This window comes from Desmodus rotundus, chromosome 2 (genome assembly GCF_022682495.2).
Source record: "Desmodus rotundus isolate HL8 chromosome 2, HLdesRot8A.1, whole genome shotgun sequence".
In the NCBI taxonomy this organism is placed as follows: domain Eukaryota; kingdom Metazoa; phylum Chordata; class Mammalia; order Chiroptera; family Phyllostomidae; genus Desmodus; species Desmodus rotundus.
Genome location: NC_071388.1, coordinates 1,953,941 through 1,980,022, shown reverse-complemented (window position 1 = coordinate 1,980,022; position 26,082 = coordinate 1,953,941). Strand labels below are relative to the sequence as shown.

Sequence of the window (26,082 nt, the reverse complement as noted above, 5' to 3'; positions counted from 1 at the left end):
TTTTTTACAATGAAGCAAACCCGAGAAAAGAAAATGGTATCAAGGAAATCATAAGGGTCCTGGCCGGGTGGCTCAGTTGGCTGAACCACCATCCCACAGACCAAAGGGTTGTGGGTTCGAACCCTGGTCAGGGCACCTGCCTGGGTTGTGGGGTCGATCCCTGGTCAGGGAGCATATAAGAGGCAACTGATTGATGTTTCTCTCTTTCTCTCTCTCTCTCTGACAGCAATGAAAAAGTGCTCTTGGGTGAGGATTTAAAAAAAAAAAAAGAAAACCATAAAGAAGAGAAAATGCATTCGCGGCATTTGTGGCAAACTTTGTGAGTGGACCCACGAAGAGCAAGCCCGTGTGGCTCGAGGGTCCCTGTGAGGGTGTCAGCGCAGATGAGCACATGTGGCCAGGGGCCCGTGCCTGCTGGTCCCTGGACGTGCTTCTCTCTGAGAAGGGAGCGAACCCTGGCATCTGCAAAGCAGTCCCAGCCCCAAGGGGGCTCCTGTCAGCGCGCAGCAGGTCACCGAGGTGCCGACGTGGGCAAACCTCCCCCCACAGGGCTGGCCTCCCTGCACAGGGCTTCCGGGACCCGCAGTGTGGAAGCAGCAGGGTGTGTGCCTCCCGGAGATGCTCAGAGCCAGGTGCCGGAGCCCTGGGCGGAGCCCACGCTCAGTCTGCAGCCAGGGACCCAGGCGCAGCAGGTGAGGTCCTAGTGCCAAAGTGACAGCGATGGGCCGTGGGTCCTTTGGGAGGTGACCGGGTCACAAGGCTGCAGCCCCCATGCATGGGGTTAGTGCCCTTAGAGAGACGCCCCACCCCCTGACCTCTCTGGCCTCCAGCCTCAGGAGGATGCAGCAAGACGATGGCCGTCTGTGAACACGGACGCCAGGCCTCACCAGACTCTGGACTTCCCAGGCCCTCGCGCTCGGACTTCCCGCCTCCAGAACTGTGGGAGATTTATAGCAGGAGTTTTGTCACAGCAGCTCCCATGAGCTCAGACAAACTGAATACAGCCCACGAAACTGCAGCCCCCGACCCTAGTCTGGGCCGCTGGGCCGGCTGCTGAGACACGAGAGTCCAACCCCACACCTGGCCTCCTCTGCTTCCCCCGCGGCACCTGGGGGCTGCGAGAGAAGCTCTTCCCCATCTCTCTTGCCCCTCGGTTCTGGAGGAGGCCGCTGGCATTTCCTGGCCACCTCCTGGTGAGCGGCTCTGGCACTTCCCATCCTGTGACCTGGGCCCAGTACCTGACCCGCCAGCCTCCCCTCCTCATCCACACACCCCTGTGTGCGGGTGGACATGGTGACGAGTAAGATCGGGCTGGGAGAGCTGGCATGGGACAGAGACCCAATGCCATCATTTTACCGTCTGGGCCCCCAGCTGTAAGCCTCTTGTCCAGGAAGGGGCGAAGGGACGGGGCTCTCCCACCGGAGCCTCAGGCTCATCACATCAACTCCTTCTGCTCCCGCTCCCTCTCCTGCACCGCCCCCCTCCCCCCCGCCATGGGGCAGGACCCGATTTCTGTGACACCCCAAGGTTTTAACTTCCACACCAGGAGTTGGCAACCTTTTTCTGTAAAGCGCAAGACAGTAAGTATTTGAGGCTGAAAGAGGAATAACATGCGCTGTGTGAAAATGAATTCAGACGGCAATGTGCATAAATAAAGTTTTATTGGAACACAGTCAGTTCCCTTCATTCCCGAGGAGCTGGGGCTGCCTGTGAGCCACGGGCGGAGTAGAGTGGCCACGGCCGATGCAGAACCCTGAAATCCGTGTCTTCTTGCCGTCCACGAAGCATCTGGCCGCCCTGTGCTGATGGAGCACCCTCGAGTGGCCGTGCGGTGGGACAGTGCCCTGTGCCGCAAGCAGCTGTGGTTTCACCGGGCGGACGTGGGGACACCCTGCCTGCACCTCGGTGGAACGGGGAGGCCGACACTATCCGCGGAGGCTGTGCGGGGAGGAAGGGATCGAATTCACACGAGCTGGTGACGGCGGCGCCCGGGAGCGTGAACTGGGAGTGTGTCGGTGTGCAGACACCACTGGGGGTGAGCCCAGCCGACAGCAACACCCTCCAGCTGCGTTTGTTTGGAAGTGTGCTGTAAACAGTTTGAAAGGCCCCTTTCTGGCTTCCCCAGGTGTGGACGAGTGACAAAGGCTCCTTCACAGAAGGTACAGGTGAGGCAGGACCAGGGGCGAGGCACCAGGCGCGTCCGGTGCTCAGCAGAAGGCCCCCACGTTCCTTGGCAGCGACACGTCCAAACCGCTGTTCATCCAGATCTCCTGCAGGATCTGCTCCCGACGCTCAATCCTCTCGGCCAGCTCCGCAGCCTCGATGGACGAGCATGCGGGCTGCGGAGTCCTGCCAAGCCCCGGCAGCTCCCCGGGGAAGTCCGAGTCGGAAGAGTCCTCCTCCCGGTCTGCGTCCTCGCTGTCCTCCGTGGCCTCGTCGCCGCCTGGCACCAGGCGCTCCCGCGCCCGCTGCAGCTCCCGCCAGTCCTTGGCGCAGGGCACCCTGAGGACCAAGGCGCACAGCGCGAGGGCCAGGCCGATGCAGACGCTGGACACGAACAGCAGGGCGGCTCTCTCGGGGTGCGCTGCGGGGCGAGAGAACAGGTCAGTCAGCAGCTGGGAGGGGCGGCAGGCCCTGCCAGAGGCCCAGGGACACCCCCACCTCGCGCCCCGACCCCCCGATTACAAAAGCTGTGTGGCACACATGTCAATGCACGTATGTATACGGTAGGACACAGAGCAGAGGGACCCGGAGGAGCCCGAGTTCAGACTCAGGTCTGCCGCTCCTCGCTGTGCGACTTCAGCAAGTCACGTAACCTCTCCCTGGCGCAGGTTCCTCCGCCGTGGAATGCGGCTAACAGCTCCCTCTTCTCACAGGGGAGTCGGGATGAAAGGAATTCCCTCCCGAAAAGCTATTGGCACACCCAGCAACGCAGAGGAGACGTTCAGTGAACTGGTAGCTATCAGCAGGAGTAAACTAGGAAAAGCTAATTTATATTCAAAATTTAAACATGGGTGTAAGTATCAATGTTAAATAGATGTAAGCAGGGCTTCATGTCTTCTAGGTTAAACGGCCAATACAAATAAAAGTTCTGGTAGTTTCTCCTCCATCCAAATGAGTGCACGACAAAGAGCAATAGAAGTAACGCTAATTTGCTCCGTGCACCCTGGTCTGAGTCCTCAAGTGAGTCCGACCTTTCCGTTAACCCTGTACGGAGAGGACCGTAGCTCTCCCTGTTTCTCAGCTGCGCCCCCTTGCCGTGTCAGCACCCCCACTTTGGGAAGCAGTGATGCAGCGAACCTCCCCAACACGAGTTAGGAATTGGCCGATGCTCCCTGGGAGGGGCACTGGGAGCGTGTCAGGCCTGGGGGGCCCCACAATCTGTGCTTCAGCGACTCAGCCCTGCAGCTGTGGCGGCGAGCAGACACAGGTGCCCTGCGCTCTAATCACGAGCCAGGACGCGTGGGCCCGTGGGCGTGGGTGGCTGACCCAGATACAGAGGTGGAAGCTGCAGCCCAGGGGAAGCCATCTCGAGGTCAGTCGGCCTCCTCAAGGAGAGCCAGGCCGGAGCTGCGACGGCCTGTGGCAGTACGTGCGGGACCCCGACGTTTGCTCAGCCCAGCCCAGCTCAGCTGCGTGGACCTGGTTCATTCCCCGCGGACAGCGAAGGCTGGAGATCCAGGCCGCAGCCTGAGCGCCTGGGGGACGCTGACTTTGGGGCCCGGTCAAAGGTCCAGCGGCCTGACATGGAGGACCTACGTGGGACACGGCATCTTCCTGAAACTTGGAACCTCCCCACTGGGCGTCCGCACTTGCAGCTCCTGTTGCCGAGGCGCCCCTGACGCAGACGCCTCCCTTGTTGCCACGCCCGACCACACGGTCGCCGTCCTCAGGACACCGGAGTCGGGTCCAAACGTGGCGCCGGCCTGGCCGGCCAGCACGCCATTCATCACAGCAGAGGCTCCCCACGTGTCGGGGCATTTTGGAGCCTTGGTCAAATGGAGACGCGCCTCCTTTGTGAACGAAGGAAGGGCCTTTCGTTTCTGGGGGCGGTGGCAGCGTGAGGACAGGAGGCGCTGGCACCTGGGACACCGTTCCACAGCAGCACCCGGCACGAGACTGAGACCTGAGATGCGGGAGTGAGACCACGCCCGTGTCCGGCCTGGGCCTCCTCCTCCTCCTCCCCCAGCACCCCCGCCAAGGTAACAACCCCCTGAACCCGTGGTCATTACCGCCCTGCTCGCCCTTCAATCTAGGTCATTGCATCGCTCTGTTTCTAAACCCTTGCCGGGGGTGGTGGTTAGTTTTCACTTAACGTGACATTGCCTCGTTCGCCTTCATCGTCTTGGCCAGGGGTCCCCAACCCCCCCCCCCCCCGGGCCGCATGTCAGTACTGGTCTGTAGCGGGTTAGGACCCAGGCACACAGCAGGAGGTGAGCGGCGGGCCAGCGAGTGAAGCTTCGCAGCATTACCACCTGAGCTCTGCCTCCTGTGCCCCCATCAGAGGAAAAATCGTTTTTCATGAAACGGGCCCCTGGTGCCCAAAAGGTTGGGGGCCGCTGGTCTTGACTGTGGCGTGGTCGATTCCCTCGCCCCTGCCGGGGTCATCTGGGCTGGTGCCCGGTTTCCGTCTCGTGGGCGCGGCAGCCGTGACCTGTGTCCTTTCTTGCAAGTGCCCCTGGGGCTCCTGAGCAAGCATTTCTCTTGGGAATCGGCCCAGGAGGGCCCTCGGGGGAAGTTGTAAGCTGGGTGGATTCTAGGAAACATGGCCCCAGTGGCTTCCAAAGTGGCTGGTGCGTGTGAGGGGCTGGGACCGCTCATCTTCCTCAGCACCCGGCTGGCGGACATGACCTTCCTTTCGAGTCACGGGGACGGGATGGTATCTTACTATGGTCTTAACCTGCGTCCCCCTGATCCCGAGTCCCCCCAACCCCGCTCCTCTCTTCAGATGGCCATCTTCCCTCTTCTCGAAACGCTGGCTCCCGCCACGCCCACTCTTTCCTCTGCTGGGTCGCGGGGCCTTTTCTCACATGTGGAGATGGTCGTGTTCTGTGTTGCTGACAGCAGTCGTCCGGGAGCCTGCCTGCTGTGACTGACTGTCTCCCAGGGAGCGGCTGTCAGGGAGCGGCTGCTGTGTCCTCCATGCCCCACAGCCCCCTGCCTCTCACTGCTCAGCTCTCTCCTTCCACCCCCCTCCCCTGCACAGCGGTGGCAGCACGGGCTCTTTAAAAGCACAGCCGGCTCCTCGCATTGTCCTGTAGCCTGGTCCCGCCCCCTCCCCAGCGTCCACCTGGCCCAGCCCCTGCTCTCCCTCCCTCCACACTGGCCTCTCCCCACTCCCCACAGGGGCCAGAGGCTTTGCGCCGTGGGGCTTCCGCACGTGCTGGTGCGTCTGCCTGGGGTGTTCTTTCCTGCCTCTTCATCCAGCCGTCTGTGCCGCCCCAGCCTGGGCCGGGTCCCCTGGTCCTGTAGTGTCTTAGATGCCCCTGAATCACGGATGAATCGACGAGCGTGTCCATCCTTTCTGGCCCCACAGGATGCCAGCGTCAGGAGGGAGGGGCCGACCCCTCCTGTCTTCGCCAGATCCCCAGGGCCCGGGACCCAGCGGGGCTCACGAGGCGCCCTGGAGTGTGTGAAGGGGGCCAGGGGCTCAAGCACTCAGGGTGGGGGTACCCTGTGGGTAGCACCCCGTAATGTGAGTTGCCTGCCGTCCTCTCCCCCTCCTCTCCTGGGAGCTGAGTGTCTGGATTCTGCTGGGAGGAGAGCAGTGCACTCATGGGCCCCCAGGTGCCTCTCGGCTCAAGTGCACCCCTGGCCAAGCGGTCACCCTCCGGCCTCACCCACACTGAGCCCACTGAGATCCAGCAATCCAGGGCCCAAGGGGGATCCTGGGCCAGCCCTTTGGAACAAGGCTTTCTAGTCACCTGCACCGATATGCCTACCGTCGCAGAGTCACTGGATGTTGGAGGGGACAACTCAGGTGGGCAGGCCCAGCGCCTCCCATGGTCCAAAGCCACCCCATGGCTGGGACCAGAGTTCGGGCCCTGGCTCCCCCCACAGCGCCAGCCTTTACACTAACGGCATGTTTTTAGAAGCCACTGGACCACTCCCGGCCGTTGTGACCCCTTTTCTGAGTCCACACCCGGGACACAGGTGTTCGTCTCCTGTGGTTAAACAACCTCCACCCCGTGCTGTTGCTGGTGCGTTTCCGTCCAGCCTCACCCACCAGCCTCAGGAATCTCGCCATGGTGGCCGTGGCCTTGAAGGCCCCTTGACCGTTGGACCCCTGTCTGGAGCCAACCGAAACTCTAGCTCAAGTTTATTTGCATCCAAATAAGCCACTGAGAGGCCAGAGCGAGGGCTCCCCCACCCCCTGTGAGGGCCCGGGACCCGGCCCAACAGCGCTGCTGATGTGACAGTCACTGCCCATCCGGGACCCGAGATCAGGGACCGTGGGAACACGCCCGAGTCCACACCTCGGTGACAGGGCAGCGCCATTCCCATCACCTCCCCGACAGGGGATCGTGTGACCGACTTTGGAAGGTGTCACTGCACTTTGGTTTCAGCGTGGGTCTGCCTGACGTCCCGGGGCTCCTGTCAAACAAAACATGGTGCTCCGACCCCAGGCTTCCCCGCCGTGGTCCTGGGGACCCCGAGTTCACAGCAGCTCTGCCGGAGGCTGGGACACACGCAGACCCAGGCCGTCAGGCAGCCATGGGAATCTGAAGGCCACGAGAGGCACGTTGTGTGAGGTAAACACACAGCACATGTCCATAAAGCTCCAATCAGATGTGATGGGAGACGCCTCGTTACAGACAGCACCCTCCAGACGGGGCTGCGTGGGCACCGTGCGAGGGGGGCTCACAAGCTGCCTTCCGAGAACCCGCATACACAGACACACAGACCCAGAGACAGACACAGACACAGACACAGAGACACACAGAGACCCTGAGACACACACACACACCACCCTTTCCATTCCTGTATTTTCAGATTTTTTCTCTGAGCCCCTGCAGTCACGTGATCTCAATTCTAGAAGGAATGCAGGACGTGGGGGTCTATACGGAGGGAAGGTTAATCCACCCGCCTGAAAGGACACCTCCCAGATCTTGAAATGGCCCAACAGAAATGGTTCCTCGGGGGCCCCGGACATTCTCCTGTCCGTTCCACCAGCCTCTGGGTTTGGTGGCTCATCTGCTGTCCCCTGCATGCTCCTGGCTGCACCAATGCGTCAGGGCCACCTGCAGCCCCACCTGGGGCAGTGTCCTCTCGGATTCGCCCAATCTGCCGACTGTTGGGCTGGTTTTGCCAGAACTTCCTGGCTCACCGGGCACCCAGCTGCTCCTGCAGGCAGGCTCCTCCCCTCGGAGTGCCCAGGGGCCGTCCCCTCAACGGCCGGGGTGCGTCTGAGAGTTGGCTGGAGCCCCCCTCTCCAGTGACGCCGGCTGTTAGAACTAGACGTCCTGTGCTCACTGCCTGGTGAGGGGCCAGGGCTGGGGCCACACCCAGAGTGACCGCCCAGAGAGCGACACGGCCAGGGAACCCACAGGCCCTTGGTTTTGGCCAGTGCGCTTCCTGTGGCGACCTCCGTCACTGACCGCCGACACGGATGGCCTCCCCCTCTGGGACATGAGGTTTCGGCTCAGTCGCGGCCCACACACCCCTCAGTAGAGGGGGATAACCCGATAACCCATGAAGTCCATAGATCTCTCTCAAACTAAGTCCCCATAAATAGCCAACACAGCTGCCAATAAGCCCGGACGGCTCACGACACCAGAGAGGATTCACCGCCATCCAGTGTCTGTGAGCTGCTCGCCGTGCATCTACGGTGCTGGTGCTGTCCTAGATGCTGGGATGACGACAGTGACAAAAGCTGCCCTTGGGGCCCCAGACGTCTGGTGGGGAGATGGGCGCTGGGATCAGCCCCGAGACTCTGGGAGCGAGGAGCGAGTACAAGGGTGGAGACAGGCAGAGGGAGCCGGGGCGGACAGCTGGAGGTGGCAAGGTCCCCATCCATCCTGGTTCCGAAGGGCTAGGTTCTTGCCCGGAGAAGCCAGAGCGTAGGCTGGCCACCTGCTGAGTCCCAGTCCGGGGGTCCTGCCGGTGCCCACACTGTGGCCTCAGGCAAATGGCTCATCTCCAACCCTCGGCTTCCTTATGGGCAGAACAAGCATCAGAGTTCCCTCTCGGCGTCATTGCTATGGACGAATTGTGTCCCCAATCCATTGGTGAGACCGTCATCCCCAACATGACTATATATGGAGGTAGAACCTCTGGGGGAGGTGGGTAAATAAGGTTAAAGGAGGTGGTCAGGGTGGCCCAGATCCAACAGGATTCATGTCCTTCTGAAGAGAGACACCCGAGAGCTCTCTCTGTCTCTCCCTGGGAGGGCACAGCAAGAAGGTGGCCATCCAGAAGCCAGGAAGTGACCCTCGCCCACCACCAGCCCTGCCAGCACCTTGACCTTGGACTTCCAGCCTCCAGAACTGTGAGAGCATAAACTTCTGCTGTTTAAGGTCCCCGTGTGAGGTTTCTGGTCACGGCAGCCCGTGGGGACCCGGCAGGTGTGGGGAGCCACCGAGAAGCCCCGTGAACAGTCTCACTGTGACTCCCCTGGAACCGTCATTCCCTGTCTGAAGGGTTCTCATGGCAACTTTGATCGGAGGGGCTGTCCAGGGACTTTGAAAGAATGGGGATGCTTCTGATGATAAAAATCCAGACATCTCTTAACTTTGGCGGTTACTGGGCAATGTCCAAGAGAAGGATGCGGGACTGTGGGTAGGAAGGAGACGTGTCTCAGAGGAAGGCGAAGAGCGTGCACTCAGCAAACTCGGAAGGGACGCTGGCACAGAACGAGGACGTCTCCGCCCACCTTCGTTTCACCCGAGGACGACATCCTGAAATAGCCTCCCTCCCAGACACCATGAAGCTGACACCTCGGTGCATCCTGTCAGCGTGGGCTTCGCAAAGGCCTCCGGGGGTTTGGCTCCTGGGACAGAGTCGGGCGGGCTCTGCCGCAACCCACAGAGTCACATGCCAGCCGGTGGCCTGTGCTCCAGGGCAGATGGGCGAGCACACACCCACTCTGGAGCGCGTGCCTGCCTCTGCAGATTACAAAGGGCTGCGTCCCATTGGCCCGCAGGGGAGGTTACCAAGGGAAACCTTGGCAACCAGGAGAAGCAACAGCAGTGACTCAGAGAGGGACTCTGTCTTCCTAGGGCACAACCTGTTTTGTTTACTCAGGGATCTTTAGGCTCAATTTTCTCCCAGCTCAGGGTGGAATTCACTCCTGCTAGGCCCTTCCCACGTGTTTGAGCTGGGAAGCGCATTCATCCAGGTCCTACTTTTCAAAGCAGAAAATACCCGTGGAGCCCGCCTCCTCCCCAGTGTGACTCTGGCTGACTGCTAGCCCCCTCCACGGAGGCTCCCTCTCTGGCCGGTAGCCGGGCTGGGTGCCGAGCTCAGGACGCCGGCTGCCATGCCAAACTCACAGCTGTTTTCCCCGAGCTGTCTGAGTGCACCGACCAAACAGCACCCCCCAGACGCCGATCCCCCAAACCTACCTCTGATGTAAGCAAAGGCTGCCAGAGAGCTGCTGACGATGGCCCCCTCGTTCCTCGGAACCCTCGACTCGCTCAGGTTGACCTTCACACCTGTGGCGCGAACAAAGGCGAGACCGTCAGGCACGGCGGTTCCCAGCACGCTGCCACAACACACAGCCGCAGCGGCCAGACCAGACCGAGCAGAGACAGCGTTCGGTAAGTGGTCCCCGAATGTGCAAAACGGTAAAGGGACTTAGGACTTCTCGAATGAGCTGGTTCCAGCTCAGGTGCCGCTCACCCGCCCCCCTGCCGAAGGGAACACGTTTATTTCCCGTCCCGCGGGCGATGGCATTTGCCACGTGTAGTCATGTCTTACTCAGCCACGGGGCACAGTGAGGGCCAGCCTCACTCACGGAGGCGGCTGTGCCGGGTGACTGGTTTTGGAAATGATGGCGACATGCAGGGCGGCTCCATTTCAGGTGCCTGGTTACACTCGGCGACGGTGTGGGAGCTGCTGATGGGGCAGCCGTGGGGCTCGGGGGACCCTGGGGACGTCAGACAGGCCGAAGCCTCCGAGGAAGGGCGGCACAGGGCTGCGGCCGCTGCTGTGGGGGACCAGGGCGTTCGTGGGATCAGAGCGCGCGGTGAGGCGGAGCGTGGGGCGAAGCCGTGGGACCTCGAGGGCAGTGACATCTAAGCCCTGAGGCCAGGCGAGATTTCCATTTCCTGGCGCCTCCCTGTTTCCCACACCAGGCGCACTTTTTATATTTAGGAGGAACAGACGCCATGTCTGTGATAAAAGTAACAAAATGAAACTTCACCGCCCAAAGCCCAAACTCTTCACAGGTGCTTGGCGGTTTCTCTCAGGAGCCCCAAGGGTCGGAACTCCACCTGGCTTTGACCAGAAGACCCAAATACCCACCCCACTGTGGCCCAGTCCAGTGAGCCCCTGAGGGGGACTGCGGCGCCCGGTGCCCCCACTGCTCACCCTTCCAACGAGCTCGCCGTGGAATCCCCACATTTGTTTCTGCACCGGTGCCTTTTTCTAGCTGATTTTTCAGGAAGTGAGAGGGGAATGGAGGGGCACTTATTCTACATATAGTTTAAAAACAAGACGAAGTGTTGGCCACCAGGTGTGGCCGTTTGCCACAGCACCCCGGAACCCCTCGTTTGAACGCAGGTGCGCCAACCACGCACAGGCTGTCCCCTCACGTAGCGCGGGGCCCTGGCCGCGCACCCCAAACGTTACCGTGGTCACTGTCTTCCCGCTTCACGGAAGGTTTCGGGTCGGCCACGGCGGGATCGATCGCTGTGAGTATGTGCTTGGGAACTAAAAACCAAAAAGAAACCTTTTCAATACGTTATACATTCAGTCTACACTTTACAGGCAACGTGTAGAGAGAAGATTAAAACACCAGTTTGCAAATCGGCGCATTAACTGCTCTGCTTGTCAGAGGCGTGCACCTGTGTCAGGGGCACCTGCGTGAGCATCAGATACCCCAGGTCTTAGGCCTGTCTCGCAGTATTTAAAATAACACCTGGAGAATAAATAAACAAAATATGGGATATCTACCCACTAGGACACAATTTACGCTGCGACACGGATGAGCCTGAAAAACACAGCTCCAAGAGCCTGCTTCATCCGAGCCTGTGAACGTGGAACAGTCGGAAATGGTCACACTGTAGAGCGGAGAGTAGGTTCGTGGTTCCCTAGGACGGGGGGAGGTGGAGGCTGGGGGCACGGGGACCAACCAAGCATGGGCGTGAGGAGTTTTTGGGGGTCACGGAAATGTTTTAAAATTGCAGCGTGGTGAGAGCCACGCAGCTCTGGGAGTAGGTTCGAAATCAATAAATTGTTTTTGCTTTAAATGGGTGGATTTCAGGCATGTAAACTGTACATGAATGACGCTGTGAGCTCTGCACATGAACGTCCCTGAGATGCAGTGACACAGGACGACTGTGGCAGCACAGAGCCCCCTGCTGACCTCCCCCAGCCCCACGCCCGCCTTCGCCCATGGCCGGCCAGCCCCTTGCCCTTCATCAGTCTGACTGGGCCCCTCCGAGGGCGATGAAACGGGAGCGCAGGAAGACGAGGAGGGTAGCGTGACAGCCTTGTCTGGAAGGCGGGTGAAGATTCGGACACAGAGAGCCTGAGAGCCGATCTCACGGGTCTCAGGACCCTGGCCCAGCAGCAGGGCCTGATCCTGGATATCGGGGAGCCCCCCTCAGTCTTCCTCCTCACCAGCACCTCTGCTGGGTCCCCTCCACGTCCCACAGCCGCCTGCTCCCGGCCCACCCTTCCCATGACGCCACAAACCCAGGGCACAGGGAGGCCACCCACACCAGCCACAGGCCGACGCAGGGCCCCGGCAGCCCCAACTTCCCCCGCAGTGCTGTGCTATCTCCAAACAGAGCGTCGACCCCAAGAGGTAGCCACAGACTCACCTGCTGGTTTGTTTAGTGTCTCTCTCCCCTACCCGGTAACCCGTGACACAAGGACCATGCCTTCTTTAAACCACTGAGTCCTTAGCTCCCTGCAGAACCCCAACAAGCAGAACATGCCCCCGACGCACTGAATGAGTGAACACAGACCTTCAAATGGGACCCCCAGGCCCTGAAACCCACTTTCACTCAGAAAAGCTGCAGCCCCGGAACCTGCCCTCACCTCATGCCAGGAGGCACAGGAAATGCACCTCATCTGCGGGCTCGCACCCTGCTCCTCCTCTACGCTCAGCTGGAGGGCCCAAAGCCCTAGAACTTGAGAGTGACCCCGTGGCGGCCTGGGGAGCCTGAGCCGGGACGGCCGCCATGCTGCCCACGGCTGCCGGGCACGGAAGGCCCAGGACAGACGGACAGGTGCTATGACTTGGAAATAGGTGGATGCAGTCACTTCACTGGGCCTGATGTTAGAGCTTGGACATTGCTGAGGACAACGGGATGGGAAAGGCTGGGGACGCAACGGGACATCACCAGGTCATAAAAAGGAATGAAGTTCTGACACGTGCCCAGTAGGGGCGCCAGTCTCAAAGAACCACACGGGGCGTGACTCCGTTAAAACCGTTAACCTTCAAAGATCCGCAGCGACAGAGCTAGGTGGGGGGTGCCTGGGGTGGAGGCAGGTGGACCGGGAAGTGACCGCTCAAGGGGGCGGGGCTTCCTTCTGTGACCACCCTAAACCCGACACTTCCTGCACTTCCTAGCTGGTGAGCGGCACCATCTTCGAGTTATACCTCAATGAAACCAGGACAGGGCCTCGGGAAACGGCAGGGGAAGGGGTTCCCGTGAGCACAGGTGTCAAGTCCTCCGTCACAGTGCCTTTTCTCACCCTTTCCTCTCATGCTCGTGAAAAACAAAACAAGACAAAATTCCACGTGTCTGGATTACAAACTGGGAACCCGCCTCAGAGAACAAGGAGCTGCTGGGCTCCATTTAGGTAGTTTTGTAGAACCGGAATCGAATGGACCCGGCATTTCATTGTTCTATTTCAAGACACCAAAAACAGTGTCAAGTAGTGTGTCCTTGGTTACAGCCAGCACCGGCCTGGCTGGCCCAGCGCCGCGGCAACATGGGGCAGGGGCTGCTGGCTGCACGGAGGGCTCGTCACTCAGGGCCTTAGCAGGGCTGGAGGGACGACTGTGCCCGTGTGACCTCCCGTGATGCGCCTGTGAATTCCTGAGCCTCTGAGGGCGCAGACGAGAGTCGCTGTGCCCAGGGACGCCCAGTGCCCCTCTGTTGCTCCCCCACCTCCCTGTCTGCGGCCCACCTGAGGCTAGAAGGGCTCGGAAACCCATCTGGACCGAGGGAGGTTCTGCTGCTGCTCTGAGGTGAAGGCCACACACCACAGGGGAGGGTAGGAAAGGGGGCTCTCCACTGGCAGGCGTGACCGTTGCCAAAGTCAGGGCACTGGGCTGGCTGCTACGGCCGCGGGCGAGTTCTTACCGCAGGCGTAGGTGACGGCGAGGCGCTGCCTCACTCCCGGCAGACAGGGGCTCCCGAAGTGGTGGTTGTTGACGAGGATCTTGCACCTCTGCCTCCCGTAGCACCGCTGGGACAGCACGTGCACCGCTGAGTAGGACAAGCAGTCTGAAAGGACACGGCAACGGGGGCTCTAGGGTGCACCCGCCTCGGCCCGCACACCGCGGCGCCACGCCCCGGAATGGACATGCTGAGCTGCATTCCAGAGGCCTGTGCGGCTGCGCTGTGGGGTCTGCCCCCCAGCCCCGCCCCCTACCACGTGCCTGAGGTGGCAGGACAGAGAGCAGTGGGCCCTGACAGGCCACCCAGGCTCACAGTGGGCGATGGCACAAGGGCTCCAGAGAGACCGGTTACAAGGGTGTGAATGGATGTGCAGCATCCCAGAGGACAGAGCGGGACCCCAGGGCTAGCCGAGGGGTTGCCCCACCCCAGGCCTGAAGGGTCAAGGGCAGTGCTGCCAGAGCCCAGAGGGGCTGCCCCAGGGGGCTGGGCCCTGCAGCGGGGGGCTGTGGCCCTACGGCGTGCTGTGTTGTCAGTGTGCATCGCCCACTGGGCTGTGCGCCCTTCCCTCCTGTGGGCCCGGGGTCTGGGGCCGGTGCCCTTCATGCTCACGGGACTGGCCCTCCTGTGTCCCAAGGGGAGTGCCTTTCCTGTCCTTCTGGGAGGCGCCGGCCAGGCACAGCGGAAATCGGTGGTTCTTGTTCACTCCCAGCCTGAGTGAGAATCTCGTGGTTGAGCTTCTGGAAGATGCTCTGCCTGTGGCCAAGGGCATGACCTCGGTCCTCTTGCTAAGCCCATGTCCTCATGACCAGGAGCTGACCCGTGGGCCAGTGTGACTATTACCCAAAGCGCCATGTCTGGTGTGTCCCACGCCGGCGCCTGCTGCACCCTCAGGGGCACCGGGCCGCCTCACGCTAGATGGCGGGACGGTCTGTAGGACTTGGACCGCTTGCAGCCTAAACTGAATGCCGTCCGTGGACCTGGCCCGATCAGAATTAAGTGGTAAAGCCCCAGACCTGGACACGGGGGGAGAGGGATTGAAGGGAGAACCGCCCAGACAGCAGCGAGGGCTGTGTGCGCTGACGGGAAGAGGCTCTTCCCCCCAATTAATTTTAAGACCCTTTCCCAGTTTTGTTAGTTTGCATTGCTCTGACATAAAGGAGCACAAAATGGACCTTTTAAAATGTGAAATAAAACTCATGTCCGGTAGAAGATAGTTTTTGAATATGAGGGTCTCCAAGGCACGTTTTTTAGATATGTAAAATTTTATAAATGCAATAATGAATTATTCTTTTATATAACTCAATTTGCCCCAAGAGCTACAAGAAGTTTAACTAGGAACAAAGACGTATTCTTTGAGCTCTCCGCCAGTTCATTTTCACCTGGCGTTGTGGGTGGTGGGTATGCTTGCTGCCTTCAGGAGCCTCGTTATTAACTGGGGACTTAGCCGAGCACAGTTATCAGCTGAAAAATCCCTTCAATCTCAAGAGAACTTATAAGGGGAGGTCCGATTTCTGTGTAAACTACCTGCATTGGGAAGAAGGAACAGTCTGAATTACAAAATTATTTGTAAAAGCCTTACATTTTAAAACATAACGATGATTGTTCCTTTTGTTAGAAAATAAGTGCATGTTTGTAGTTGAAAACCTCAAAAGCACAGAGAAGCCAAAACTAGGAAAACAAAACTCCCAGGAAGTCCCACCATCGAGAGAAAACTGTTAACCTTCAAAGAGCACCCTTCCGGTCACGTGTGCGTCCTTCCCCTCGGTGGGGCCCACGCGTGTGGCTCCGTAGGCTGCTTTTCTGTTTGCCGACTCATTTGTGAACACGTCAGCATAAACCTCATTTTAAAGCGCCGCATCGTTTTCCCTTTCGTGGAGGGACCAGCTCTACGCACCGGACCCGACAGGTAGGCCCTGGATTGGTTTCCGTGTGTTTACTGCCACCCACAGCTCCGTGTGGAACACTCTGAGAGCTGCGCGTTTGCACACACGCGTGATGCTTTCCACAAGAATTCCGGGCTGTCGATCATTTTGTCCAAGGGCAACATAGGGAGGCTCTGGAGCCACAGTGCCGAACCACCACCCAGAAAAGTCCTACCCACCCCCCTCTTCCTGCCAGAATCCCGACGATGCCCCAGGAACAGTCTCTGTCCCGAGAACGTGTGCCCGACCACATTCCTCCAGGCTGACAGGGGACCAGAAAGGAAACCGATCGGCCCCAGGCCCTGCCGCCTGGCGGGTCCGTGGCCAGCACGACCCTCGGGGGCACGCAGGGCACTCCCGTGACCCCGGGTGCGGATGACTTTGTCCGGGTGACAGGGCATTTTCAGGAAGAGGCCGAGGTCACTGAGGTTGGACCGGGTCTGACTCGGCTCTGACCATCCCAGAGCACACTGCTGAGTCTGACCGTCTGCAGGGTTTTCTGCGGGGTCCAGCGCAAGTACCGCCCCTGTTTTCCTGACAAAATCATAAACATGCCTCTCTGCAACATGACAGCGTCACACTCAAGCACACCCCGCGACACTGTAGGTGAAACGTTCGAATTAAAACGACAGATCAGCACACCCGCAGGCTGACCCTGCCGGCCACACTCGCACAGGCCCCACAGGCTGACCCAGCTGACCACACTCGCACGGGCGGCGCTTCTGCCGGCCCCGGTCAGTTGAAAGCGGCCGTTTCCCTCCGGCCTGACTTCGCGCGCGCTCTCTCTTCCTGGCCAACTGCCTTCCGCCCCAATGCGTGTGATAACAAGATGTTCAACTGTTTGATTTTTGGGTTTTTGGCTACCGTTTAGCACAGGAACTGGAGCTGATGGCTCTTCAGAACCTGTGTTTATTTAGATAATTAGCCTGGCTGCTCTTCAGCAACAGTTTTGGCAGTGGGAGGCCCTGGCACCTTGATCCTCGGCTGGAAAGTCCAGGCCTGCCCACACTTGGCCTTGTGGCGCCCTTAGCTCTGCCTCGGAGGCCCGCGGGGCGGCTTTCTCATCCTCTCATTAAGGAAACGGCAGAACCCCAGGAGTCTGGCCAGAAAAGGAACGGCAGCAGGAAAGGGCGTGGCACAGTGGGCACCCGGTCAGGGGCCCTTTCCGAAGCCCCACTTTCCTTTCCAGAGGTCATGCCAGGTCTGCAGGAAGGTTCGTGCCCTCTGGGGTCAGACGCTGCTTCGCTGGCCTTCGTTTGGGATGGACGATGACCAGCCACTCTCACGCCTTCCTTTGAGTTTCTCTTCCACCAGCAGGGGCCTCAGTTCTCGGGGATCTGACTAGCTGGCTCTTCCAGAAATATCTGGGCCAGTGCCCTCAGAGTAAGACACAAGGTCCACCTTTGCCTGGACCTGCACACTGGACGAGGTCACCTTTCAGAGACGGTGTCCAGCTGGCTGGGTCACGGGTCTGCATCTTCCCCGTCCTGTCACAGCTGTGGGGTCCGCCTTTGAGTGTGTCCGCTGGGCTGCTGCACAGGCACCACAGATGTTCATGTCCCCTCCGCTCTGTGTCAAGTCCAAGGCATGCTCAGGGGGCCTTGCGCCTGGGCCTGCTGGTGGCCGCACTCCCCGTGACCTCACACAGTCTGCGTCTGTGTGTGGCTGTGTCCTCATCTCCCCATCTAGCAAGGACCCCGGTCCCACTGGGTCAGCACCCGCAGAACGTCAGTGCCTCCTCTTTAAAGACTCTGTCTTCCAACACCGTCGCCTTCTGAGGCCTGGGGGCGGGGACTTGGCCACGTGACTGTCAGAGGGATGCGGTCCAGCCCACAAGAGCCTTCAAGCCAGTCACAAGTGGTCTCACCTCCTGAATTCACGCAAGGTCGCCCCTCCCCCGAGTCGGAGCTGGTCGGTGACCCGCACGCTGTGGCGGAGGGGACGGGGTGTGGCTTCCACTTGTTCTTTGGTGTCACTTGCTTTGGGAGGAGCCCGTGGCCAGGTCCTGAGGACCCTCAAGAGACCCCCTGTGGGGAGAACCAAGGCCTGGCCGGCAGCATCCCACCCACCATACAAGTGGGCCACGTGCCTTCAGCTGACCCCAACCCGGCCAGCGTGGTGACAGTCATCGAAATCACCATCTTTTATGGACGGCTGGAGCCACTTGTCCTCAGCTTGGGAGCCACTCGGCTGTGCTTCCTCGGCCCCAAGGCCCAGCCTCTCTGCGCTGTGCACTCCCAGGGGCCACCTGGGCTCCAAGGCCCACGGGCTGCACCAGCCTTCAGCGTCCACGCAAAAGGGAAAGCACCCGTGACCTTTCCGAGGCCCAGTGACACCTGACCACTAGGCCCCTGGGCAATCATCCCACAAGGTCATGCTTCTGGGCTCCGACCGAGGGCCCGTCCCCTCCCTCCAGGCCGGGGCTGGGCTGCAGCGGTCACGGAACCCAGAGCAGAGGTTACAGACGCAGCCTGGGGCCCGGATGTTGCCTGCAGGCGTGTTTGGTTTGGCTCACTCGTGTTTACAAAGTTGGAACATCTCACACGGAAAGACAGCAACAGTGGATTCCCAGCATCTCCTGAGAGGTTGGGCGCCGTGACAACTGCAGGCCCACATTCCGGGCGGCAACCACCCGCCGCAGGAGCCCAGGTGGCGCCTTGCTCGGGAGGGGCTGATCCACTCAGACGTCCCCACGTTCACTCCCGAGCTGCTGGGAGGTCGTGGGACAGAGACAGACACCGTCGCCTGTGAGCTGAGCCACGTGCACAGAGGTGACACCGTCCCTGTTGTGAAGGCGATCGATCGAACAGGGGACAGCCCGAGGGGCTGTGGACTAGGGGTGCTGTGCTGGCAGGGGGACCTGGGAAGCCTCCCTGAGACCACATCTGGGTTGGTGCCCAAGTGACCAGCCAGACAGATGGCGCCAGCCACGCACAAATGTGTGGAGAGAACATTCCAGGCCAAAAGGAGAACTTGTGCGAAGGCCCAGGGGTGTGCATGAGGGCAGGCTGCTCCGGGGAGTGAGGAAGAGAGGGAGGCCAGGCCACAGCTGGGAGAGTGGGCTGATTTCCATTAGGGAAGAGAGGGCAAAGCAGAGAACTTTAAGCAGGGGTAGTGTGATCAGATTTAATTTAAATAAAATCTCCCTGGCTAGTAAGCGAAGCGATCACTAAGGGAGGGAGGAAACCAGGGAGAGGAAAGATCCGAGAGAGGCCAGGAGGCAGCCTGGGGGTCCTGGTGAGAGAGGCCGGAGTGGGCTGGGAGCAAAGGGGCAGAGCCCAGTGGACTTGCAGAGGGCGAGCATGGGCAGCCGGCGGGAGACGGGGGTCCAAAGAATGTGCTTTCTAAGGTGGGAGATACTAAAATGTGTTTGCACAGGAGGAGTGAGCTGGAGGTCTTGTGGGGCGAACTGACCAGGTGCAGTTTGCAATCTTCAGCTCCGTCCCCCGGGCCAAGGAGCGGACAGTTTCTTAGATTCAGGTACACCGGGAGAACCATCAGTGCCCAGCCAATGGTTTGCATTTTCGCACACGCGCCCTGGTTGGCCCTTTAGCTCACTGCAGGTGAGACCGGAGGGGTGGCTTCCACCTCGAGTAAACTGGGGGCAAGGTGACGGCACCCTGGAGGCCCTGCCACGCTCCCTTTAGCCTCCCCGCCTCGCAGCATGGGCCTGGCCTGGGGCAGCGACTGCGGTGAAGAGCTCATCCAGAGCCTCACGGTACTCCAGGGTGACCGACAGGAGCACTTGACTGTGAAGGGCGGGGGCGGGGGCTGGGCCAGGAGGAACAGGGACAAGCAGGTGTTTTTTCCGGAGGCTCTGCCAGGGCTCAGGCTGTACAAACTGAGCAGCTACGTCGGTCAGCCGTGGCGTCTGCTGGCGTGGTCTCCAGCTGACTGCTTGTCGTTTTAGACCGAATCCTGCCGGCCCGCAGGGACGGGAGGCACCGCCTCCTGAGTGCAAACCGCCCAGCCCGCAGGTGACCGAATCCCACCGCTCAGACGCTGCCTGCCCACGTTAGAGTCAGTGGGCCTGAGAAACCGGCTGCCTCGTTCAGACATTAAGAAACAGAGTCCCTTTTTGCAGGAAGAGGTCAGATCACCAGGGGCGCTCTATCCAGCTGGGGAGACCAGATGGTGGGGGAGTCCCCGCAGGGGGTTCAGGAAGGCTGGGAGCAGATGTGCCTCCAGCCACCCTGGGGACAAAGCCACACCTGGGTGCAGGGAGACTCCCGTGATGACAAGGCCATGGCCCCCTGGCCTAACGTGACAGCAGGAACAAGGGAGGGGGCTGCAGATGTTCTGAACACATGCGTCACAGGGAGAAGGGACTTCAGGACGCACACGTCACTCGTTGGGGCCCAGGTGGTACCGCTGACCGGAAAGCACCTCTCTGCCCCACCTGGCCGCTGAGCCTGCTGAGATGGGGCCCCGTCCCCGATCTGAGCTGAGCAGCTATGTGCCCATCTGGGCCTGCCTTTGTGCATGGTTTGCCTCCCAAAGACCCTCCGGGACCGTGACAGAGGGCCTTCCCTCCCAGAACACGGGCTGAGGGGCCCCGGTCACACACGCGCCTCGTGAGCTGCTGTTCTGCTCTCTCCTGGGTCTCGCACGGGAGTCAGCCGGAGTGGGGGGTTATTTTATGTTCTTTTTTCAGACCCAGGATATTACTTACACATGAATTTCTTTTTTAAATTAATGCTTCATGTCACTTGTGATCCATGAGTAAGTTGTAGCAATTTGCTGCACGAAGAAGCTCATTTGAGACTGTGAGGGACACAGCACCAGCCTTGGGCTGCTCCCCGGTAGGGCCTCTTCTCTTCGGTGAGAGGCAGGGAGAGATCAGCTGCTGCAGCTGATCTCACGGAGCATGCGTGTGACGGTTCGTTTCGTGGGCTGATTCACCGAGCCTCTCGTGCCCAGTCGTCTGCTCAAGCACCAGCCCAGATGTGGCTGCGGGGGTATTTTTAAGACACAACTAACATTTAAACAGTAGACTTTGAGTAGAACAGATTCCCCTCTGTTGCATGGGTGGGCCTCAACCAATCAGTTGAGGACCTTAAGCAGAAAGACTGAGGTTTTCCAAAAACGGGATTTTCTCGAGGCTGCGCACAGAAATTCTGCCTGGGGTTTCCAGACTGCTGCACCGCCGAGTTCGGACTCAAACGGAACACCAGCTCTCACCTGGCCCCCAGCCTGCCAGCCCACCCCGTACACTTCGGACTGGCAGCCCCACTATCACCCGAGCCGGTTCCGTACAGCTGAGCTCGCTGTCCACATCTCCTGTCGGTGGTCTCTCCGGAGACCCTAACTAATAACAATACGTAGGGTGTCTATGGTGGGTGGAGGTTTGCCTCCTAGCTCCAAGCCCCAGACGGCTAAGGAGGAGGACTCGTGGAGTTCTCCCCCACACCGAGCCCAGCCTCGGGGCCCTCCTGGGCACTACACTCTACCTGGACACCTGCCCCAGGTGTCTATCTGCAGGTTCTCCTCAGCTGTCCACCACCAGTCCATAAACCCGTGCTCTCTGCAGCCCGCCCCCCCATCTCCCTTCCCCATGTGCTGTTCCCCTGAGCACTTATGTGCCCCTGAAGTACGACATATTAGCCCGTGTAATATCTGTTCTCTCACTGCCTCCTCGTCCGCTGCTGGGAGGTGGACTCTGTGGTCACTGAGTATGCCCCGTGCCCAAGACGGGGCCTTGCGTTCAGCGGGCATTCGCTAACTGCTCGGTGTGAAACGACTGGACGATGGACGGATGCGGGAGTGTGGGGCAGCAGGAGGCCCTCAGGGGAGCCAGGTCCTCCTTCCCTGTGACTTTCCCTCTAACCCAGTACAGGCCACGGCGAGGGTCCCTTCCGGGGAGCCAGCCCCCACAGACAGCCACGTAAAGACACCTACCAAAGGGGGGCAGCCGCTGAGCCCCCGAGGCACACACGTCCCAGTCCCGGGCCCTGTGGCCGTAGGTGGCGGAGTAGATGTTGAGGAACTTGGACTCGTGGCAGTGCAGCTTCAGCTCCTGGTCCTCACACACGGTTTTGTTTTTCAGTTCATCTGAGGCAGAGACAAAATTGGCGGCACCATCAGCTTTCCTCGGGAGGAACAGGCGAGCGCTGCCCAGGCCGGTGGGGGGCTCCCGGGGCCCCAACACACCTCCGGGCAAAGCTGCGCGAGTCTCATCTGGGGCCCGTGCGACCAGCGCGGTGTGTTAGGACCAGCAATTGTAAACCATGAAGAGGAGCTACGAGAACATCGATGCGCATCTCACACGGTAAGGATAAGCACTGCTTTAATAATTTAGCCGTTCTTTCTCCAGTTGTGTGAGTATTTTATTGGGCCAAAGTGTAGAATGTTTTCCTCACTCTGGGTTGCAAGCAAACCAGTTTGAAAGCCGCCCCCACCCCTACCCCCAGAAGCACAAGCGGCCAACAGTGGTGCCGCGGTGGCCAGTGGGACCTTCGTGTCCTGGAATTGATGAAGCTTAAGCCCCCAAATGAAAACATGAAAGAAGATAGTCCTCATACATCAGTTCCACCTTTCTGTAGCTTGTGGTTTCCTTGCCTTTCTCCCCAAAACAGAGAGGGAGCAGTGAGGCCAAACTTCTGGGTAACTGTCGGCCTCAGGTTACCATCGGCTCTGGGGTCCGTCAGCCTCGGCCTTGCTCTCTAATGCGGGAAGATGGGAACCTCAGACCAATGGGGGTGGGAGGCAGAAAGCAGGCTGCTGATGCTCAGGGCCCCTCCTCGCTGGCCTTTGCCAGGATCCCAGGAGCCAGCCGAGGTGACTGAGCAAAATGCCAAGAATGCCCCTTACCCTGTGACTGAGATCTTACCGGAACAGGTTAAACTTAGAGCCAAGAAAAGTTTTGTTTTCTTTTTCTAAATAAGAAGAACACTGAGCCTGAGCCTGCCTGGGAGGGCTGAGCTGGGTGAGTCACATCGGCCCTGGAAGGAGCTCCACAGGGCTTTCTGTGAGAAGCGCGATATCCCAGCAACTCCGAAAGGAGGCCTGACCTCAAAGGCAGGGGCAGAACGTGGCCCCGCTGCGGAGCACCGGGCCTGGGTAGACCTGGGTGGACCGGCGACAGAGCACGCGCGCCCGCCCCGCTAGGAGAGCACCCAACAATGTTAAGAATGCCTCCGGGCAGAGCCGCCAAGGACGAGGCAGGAGAAGGCGGCGGGGAACCCGAGTCTTATCTCAGCATGCTGGAAACTTTTTCAAAGGGCTGCTTGCTTGCCTGCTTTTTTCTTCCTTTCTTCCTCCGTCCTCTTTCAGAAGTTTTGAAATTATAAGAGTTTCCTTTTTCTAAGGCCTGTCGTGAAAGGCACTGACCAGCCACCATCTGTGCTGTATTAAAAGGCGTTCACTAAAGGTGGCCGCACGCCAGCCACGCCCACCCGCGGAGCCTCCGGTGATTGGCCCCCAGATTACGGGCCAGTCCTCTCCTGCAACAGAGGGGCTGCCAGTGTCCCGTTACAGGCTTAGGGTTACTCTGTGGAGTTACTTGGTTCCGTGGGAATGTGTAATTCACTGTTGCCTGAGAGAGACATTTCTGGGGTCTGAAACGATCGGACCCCGAAAGACCTGATGCTTTTCTTAGTGAACCGGAACTTGTTTCAGAGCTGGTTGGAGCGCCCAGTGGTCCCTGATTAGAAAAGGGGCGGGCAGCCTTCCAGACGCCGGGCGCCAACAGCCGTGTGGTTTGAGATGGGAAAGCAACCAGGGCTTGCAGGAGGCGGAGCCACAACTCTGCTTAAAGGACAACTGCAACCAATCCCCTCACCCTGATTCCTCCAATCAGACGGTAGGGTCGTGATCCGTCATGCGATAACGCACCGCAGCATGCATGACCTGCCACGGGGGGGATTCGTTATTGGGGTCTCATTCACAACCGCCCGTGCACGGAGATATTAACATGCAGACAGATGATCAGTCACTTTTTAGTGTTTTTAAATTCTCTCCAGACTGCACCCTGCTCCTGCCTGCACCCAGGGCAGAACATTTCCCGCCATCCCAGCCATCGGTGTATTGCTGCCTTTCAGTCATTCACATTTTAGCAAGAGTTACTTTAATCTGCCTGTTGGAATAATAGCTACCAATGACTGAGCTCCACTTCACGACAGGCCCTGTGCTAAGCCTGTTCCACCCAGCACTGTGTTTTCAGTCTTGACAGCAGCCCTAAGGCAGAAGGGGCACCATCGTCAGCTCACGCTTGAGTCGTGGGGCCTGAGAAAGTTTCCCTCCACTGTCCAGGTTACGCAGCAGCCACACAGCAGACAGGGCTGTGAACCCAGAGCCTCGCCGAACCCAAAACTCTCTGAAGGGGTGAGACTCAGGGATTCACATTGTGGTTAGATGCCCTTGCCTCCTGCGCTGCAGCTACCTGGGGCCTCTCCCAGGCCGGCCCTCCCCCGCAGGTGGGACTGCTCGCTGAAGAGCAGTTCAGGGAGCCGCCCCCCAAACCCACGTGCGTCAGAAGTGGCGAAAGTCAATGGGGCAAAGTTCAGGGATCCGCAGAGGTCTGTAGCCACATCTCCCGGTTGGACAGACCCTGTGTCGGGAGCCCAGCTGCCTGTGCGGGGGAAGCACCAGGTCCCCGAGACCTGGAACCCAGGCACAGGCAGCAGCCGCGTCCCTGAGCTCGGGGAAAACCGGCCGCCCTGCAGCTCGCTCCACAGCAAGGCTTCCTCACCAGGGCACTGGCTCCGAATTCTGCCCCCGGTACAGTTCGCCTCGGTATGGCTGAGTGTGACATGGAAGGAGGATTTGTGCAATTCAGGCACCGGTACAAATGCACATGGATGGGTGTGTATTTGCACACACACACACACACACACACACACACACACCCCTATCGCCAATCCACACAAACTGAGCAGCCGGGAAGGGTGGGGCCCCGCATTCCTATTCACAAGTGTTTCAAAGTTGGACCCACACTGACCAGCAGAGTTTCCATCAGGGGTGTGCATGACAGCGGAGCCCGCACCCCAAACGCACTGTCCCCTCGGCAGTTACTTACTAGGTTGGCATTTAAAGGAGACCAGGAGGTATTTACTGCTTCCTGGACAAAGGTCAGGTCCAAAAACTCGGCTATTGACCAGGAGGTGGCAGGCCCGCTGGTTCTGGCACTCGTCCAGCACCTTCTAGAAGGAGGGCAGAAAAGGGACAGGCTGGTGAAGCACGCTGGCGGCTGCGGGCCCCCACCCGTGGGCTGCGCTGGGCTCGGAGGAGGAAGGTTCCCAGAGGGAGAGCCCATGGGGATGCAATGTGGTCATGCCCTACCCGTCGCATCCCCGGGACCACAGCTCACAGTTCCAGCCAACGGGCTGAACTTCGGAGGCTGTGGGGGACCTGAGCGAGACCAGAGTGTGCCCTGAAGGAACTAGGAGGTCCCCTCTGGGAACAGTCTCTTCCAAGAGCCCTTGGGGACCAGGAATCCCAGTCACAGCTCCTCATCCTTAGAGACAAGGACAGAGAGCTTGGCATTAGCAGGGGTGTGAGACACAAACCCATACCCAGGCCAACACCTGAGAAAGCAGATCCCCCCCGGCCAGCCTCGAGGGCCGGATGCCTGGGGAACTCAGGTGCTTTCCGAGCATGGGGCTGAGCCCTTTCCTTCAACTCTCTCTCCTGGTTTCTCCGGGCAACTCACTCCCGTGAGGGACCTGCGCGGTGGACCCTGCGCCAGGCCCTGAAACGCCTAGCGTCTTGCTGCAGGTCTCCCCCTTCCCAGCCCCAGGCCCTGCCCGTAACAAAAGGACACCTAGGACAGCTCCCGAGAGTCGCCCTATGGCTGTCGGGCTGCGTGAGGCCCAGCTTCCCAAGCACCGTGTTCTCGTGGCAGCTCCCTGAAGGAGGCGGCCCCGCGGTGTGTCTGGAACCAGGCGAAATGCCGGGCAAGGCCCCACGGGCCCACAGAGGGCAGTGGGCTCGTCTCGGCCGAGGGCCACTGGGAAACGGCCCACACTCAGCGCAGGACCGAAGGCAGGGCCCTTCCCCAGCTGTGTCACAGCTGGAAGAGCAGAGGGACTTCCTGTGGGCGCCGAGTCCCCGCTGGGTCAGCTCAGGGGCTCCAGTGCGGACGTCGGCCTGGGCCCTCCTTGTGCGAGGCCACCTCTCTCTGAGGGAACAGCACGCCTCGGCTCCCACGTGCAGTCTGGGGCGCAAGGTCGAGGGTCTCTGGACGAAAGAGCAGGGCACGGGGCTGGGTCCGGCAGACGCATCCCTCGTAACACCAGAAGTGTGTGTGCACTTGCTCCCCCGCCTGCTTCTCATCACCCTGGGCTGGGCGGTGGGGGCTGTGCCTCGGAGCTCAGGGAGCCAGGGGTCCCTACTTTGGCAAACCAGGCTTGCTCCCTGCCCTGTTGGCGTGGGCCACGGTCCTTTGTTTGCGCCCAGCAGGGCTGTAGCCAGCCAGGGTGGTGGGGCCTCGGGCGAGCCGAGAGGAGCACAGCTCCTGGAGAGGCACGGAGTGGGAGGGACCGCTCTCCTGCAGAAGCAACATGGAAACCACGTCCAGGGGACTCGGGCAAACACATCGTTCTGGCTGCTCAGTGGGTGTCTTCAGCTGTCACGTGGCTGCACCAACACTGTGGTGCTGGGAGTGGGAGCAGTGGATGGAGGGAGGGGCGGGAAAGTCCTCA

At 60.0% G+C, this 26,082-nt stretch overlaps 1 protein-coding gene across 7 annotated transcripts in view; it reads right to left on the bottom strand.

The window, feature by feature from the left end:
• Window positions 1-1,625: 1,625 nt before the first annotated feature.
• The window catches only part of EVA1C (eva-1 homolog C), a 47,119-nt gene continuing 22,662 nt past the window's right edge, over window positions 1,626-26,082 (bottom strand). For 2 of the 7 annotated variants that reach the window (XM_053916674.2, XM_053916676.1), the window contains exons 3-8: window positions 24,459-24,582; window positions 21,341-21,493; window positions 13,482-13,625; window positions 10,792-10,872; window positions 9,564-9,653; window positions 1,627-2,584 (exon numbers count right to left, since the gene is read on the bottom strand). In XM_053916674.2, coding sequence (XP_053772649.1) covers window positions 2,208-2,584; window positions 9,564-9,653; window positions 10,792-10,872; window positions 13,482-13,625; window positions 21,341-21,493; window positions 24,459-24,582 — 969 coding nt within the window. In that variant the 3' untranslated portion in view covers window positions 1,627-2,207. Of the gene's footprint in view, window positions 2,585-7,859; window positions 8,773-9,563; window positions 9,654-10,779; window positions 10,873-13,481; window positions 13,626-21,340; window positions 21,494-24,458; window positions 24,583-26,082 lie in introns of those variants that run through there. The other 5 variants (XM_053916671.2, XM_053916660.2, XM_053916675.2 and 2 more) reach the window with 5 other exon arrangements.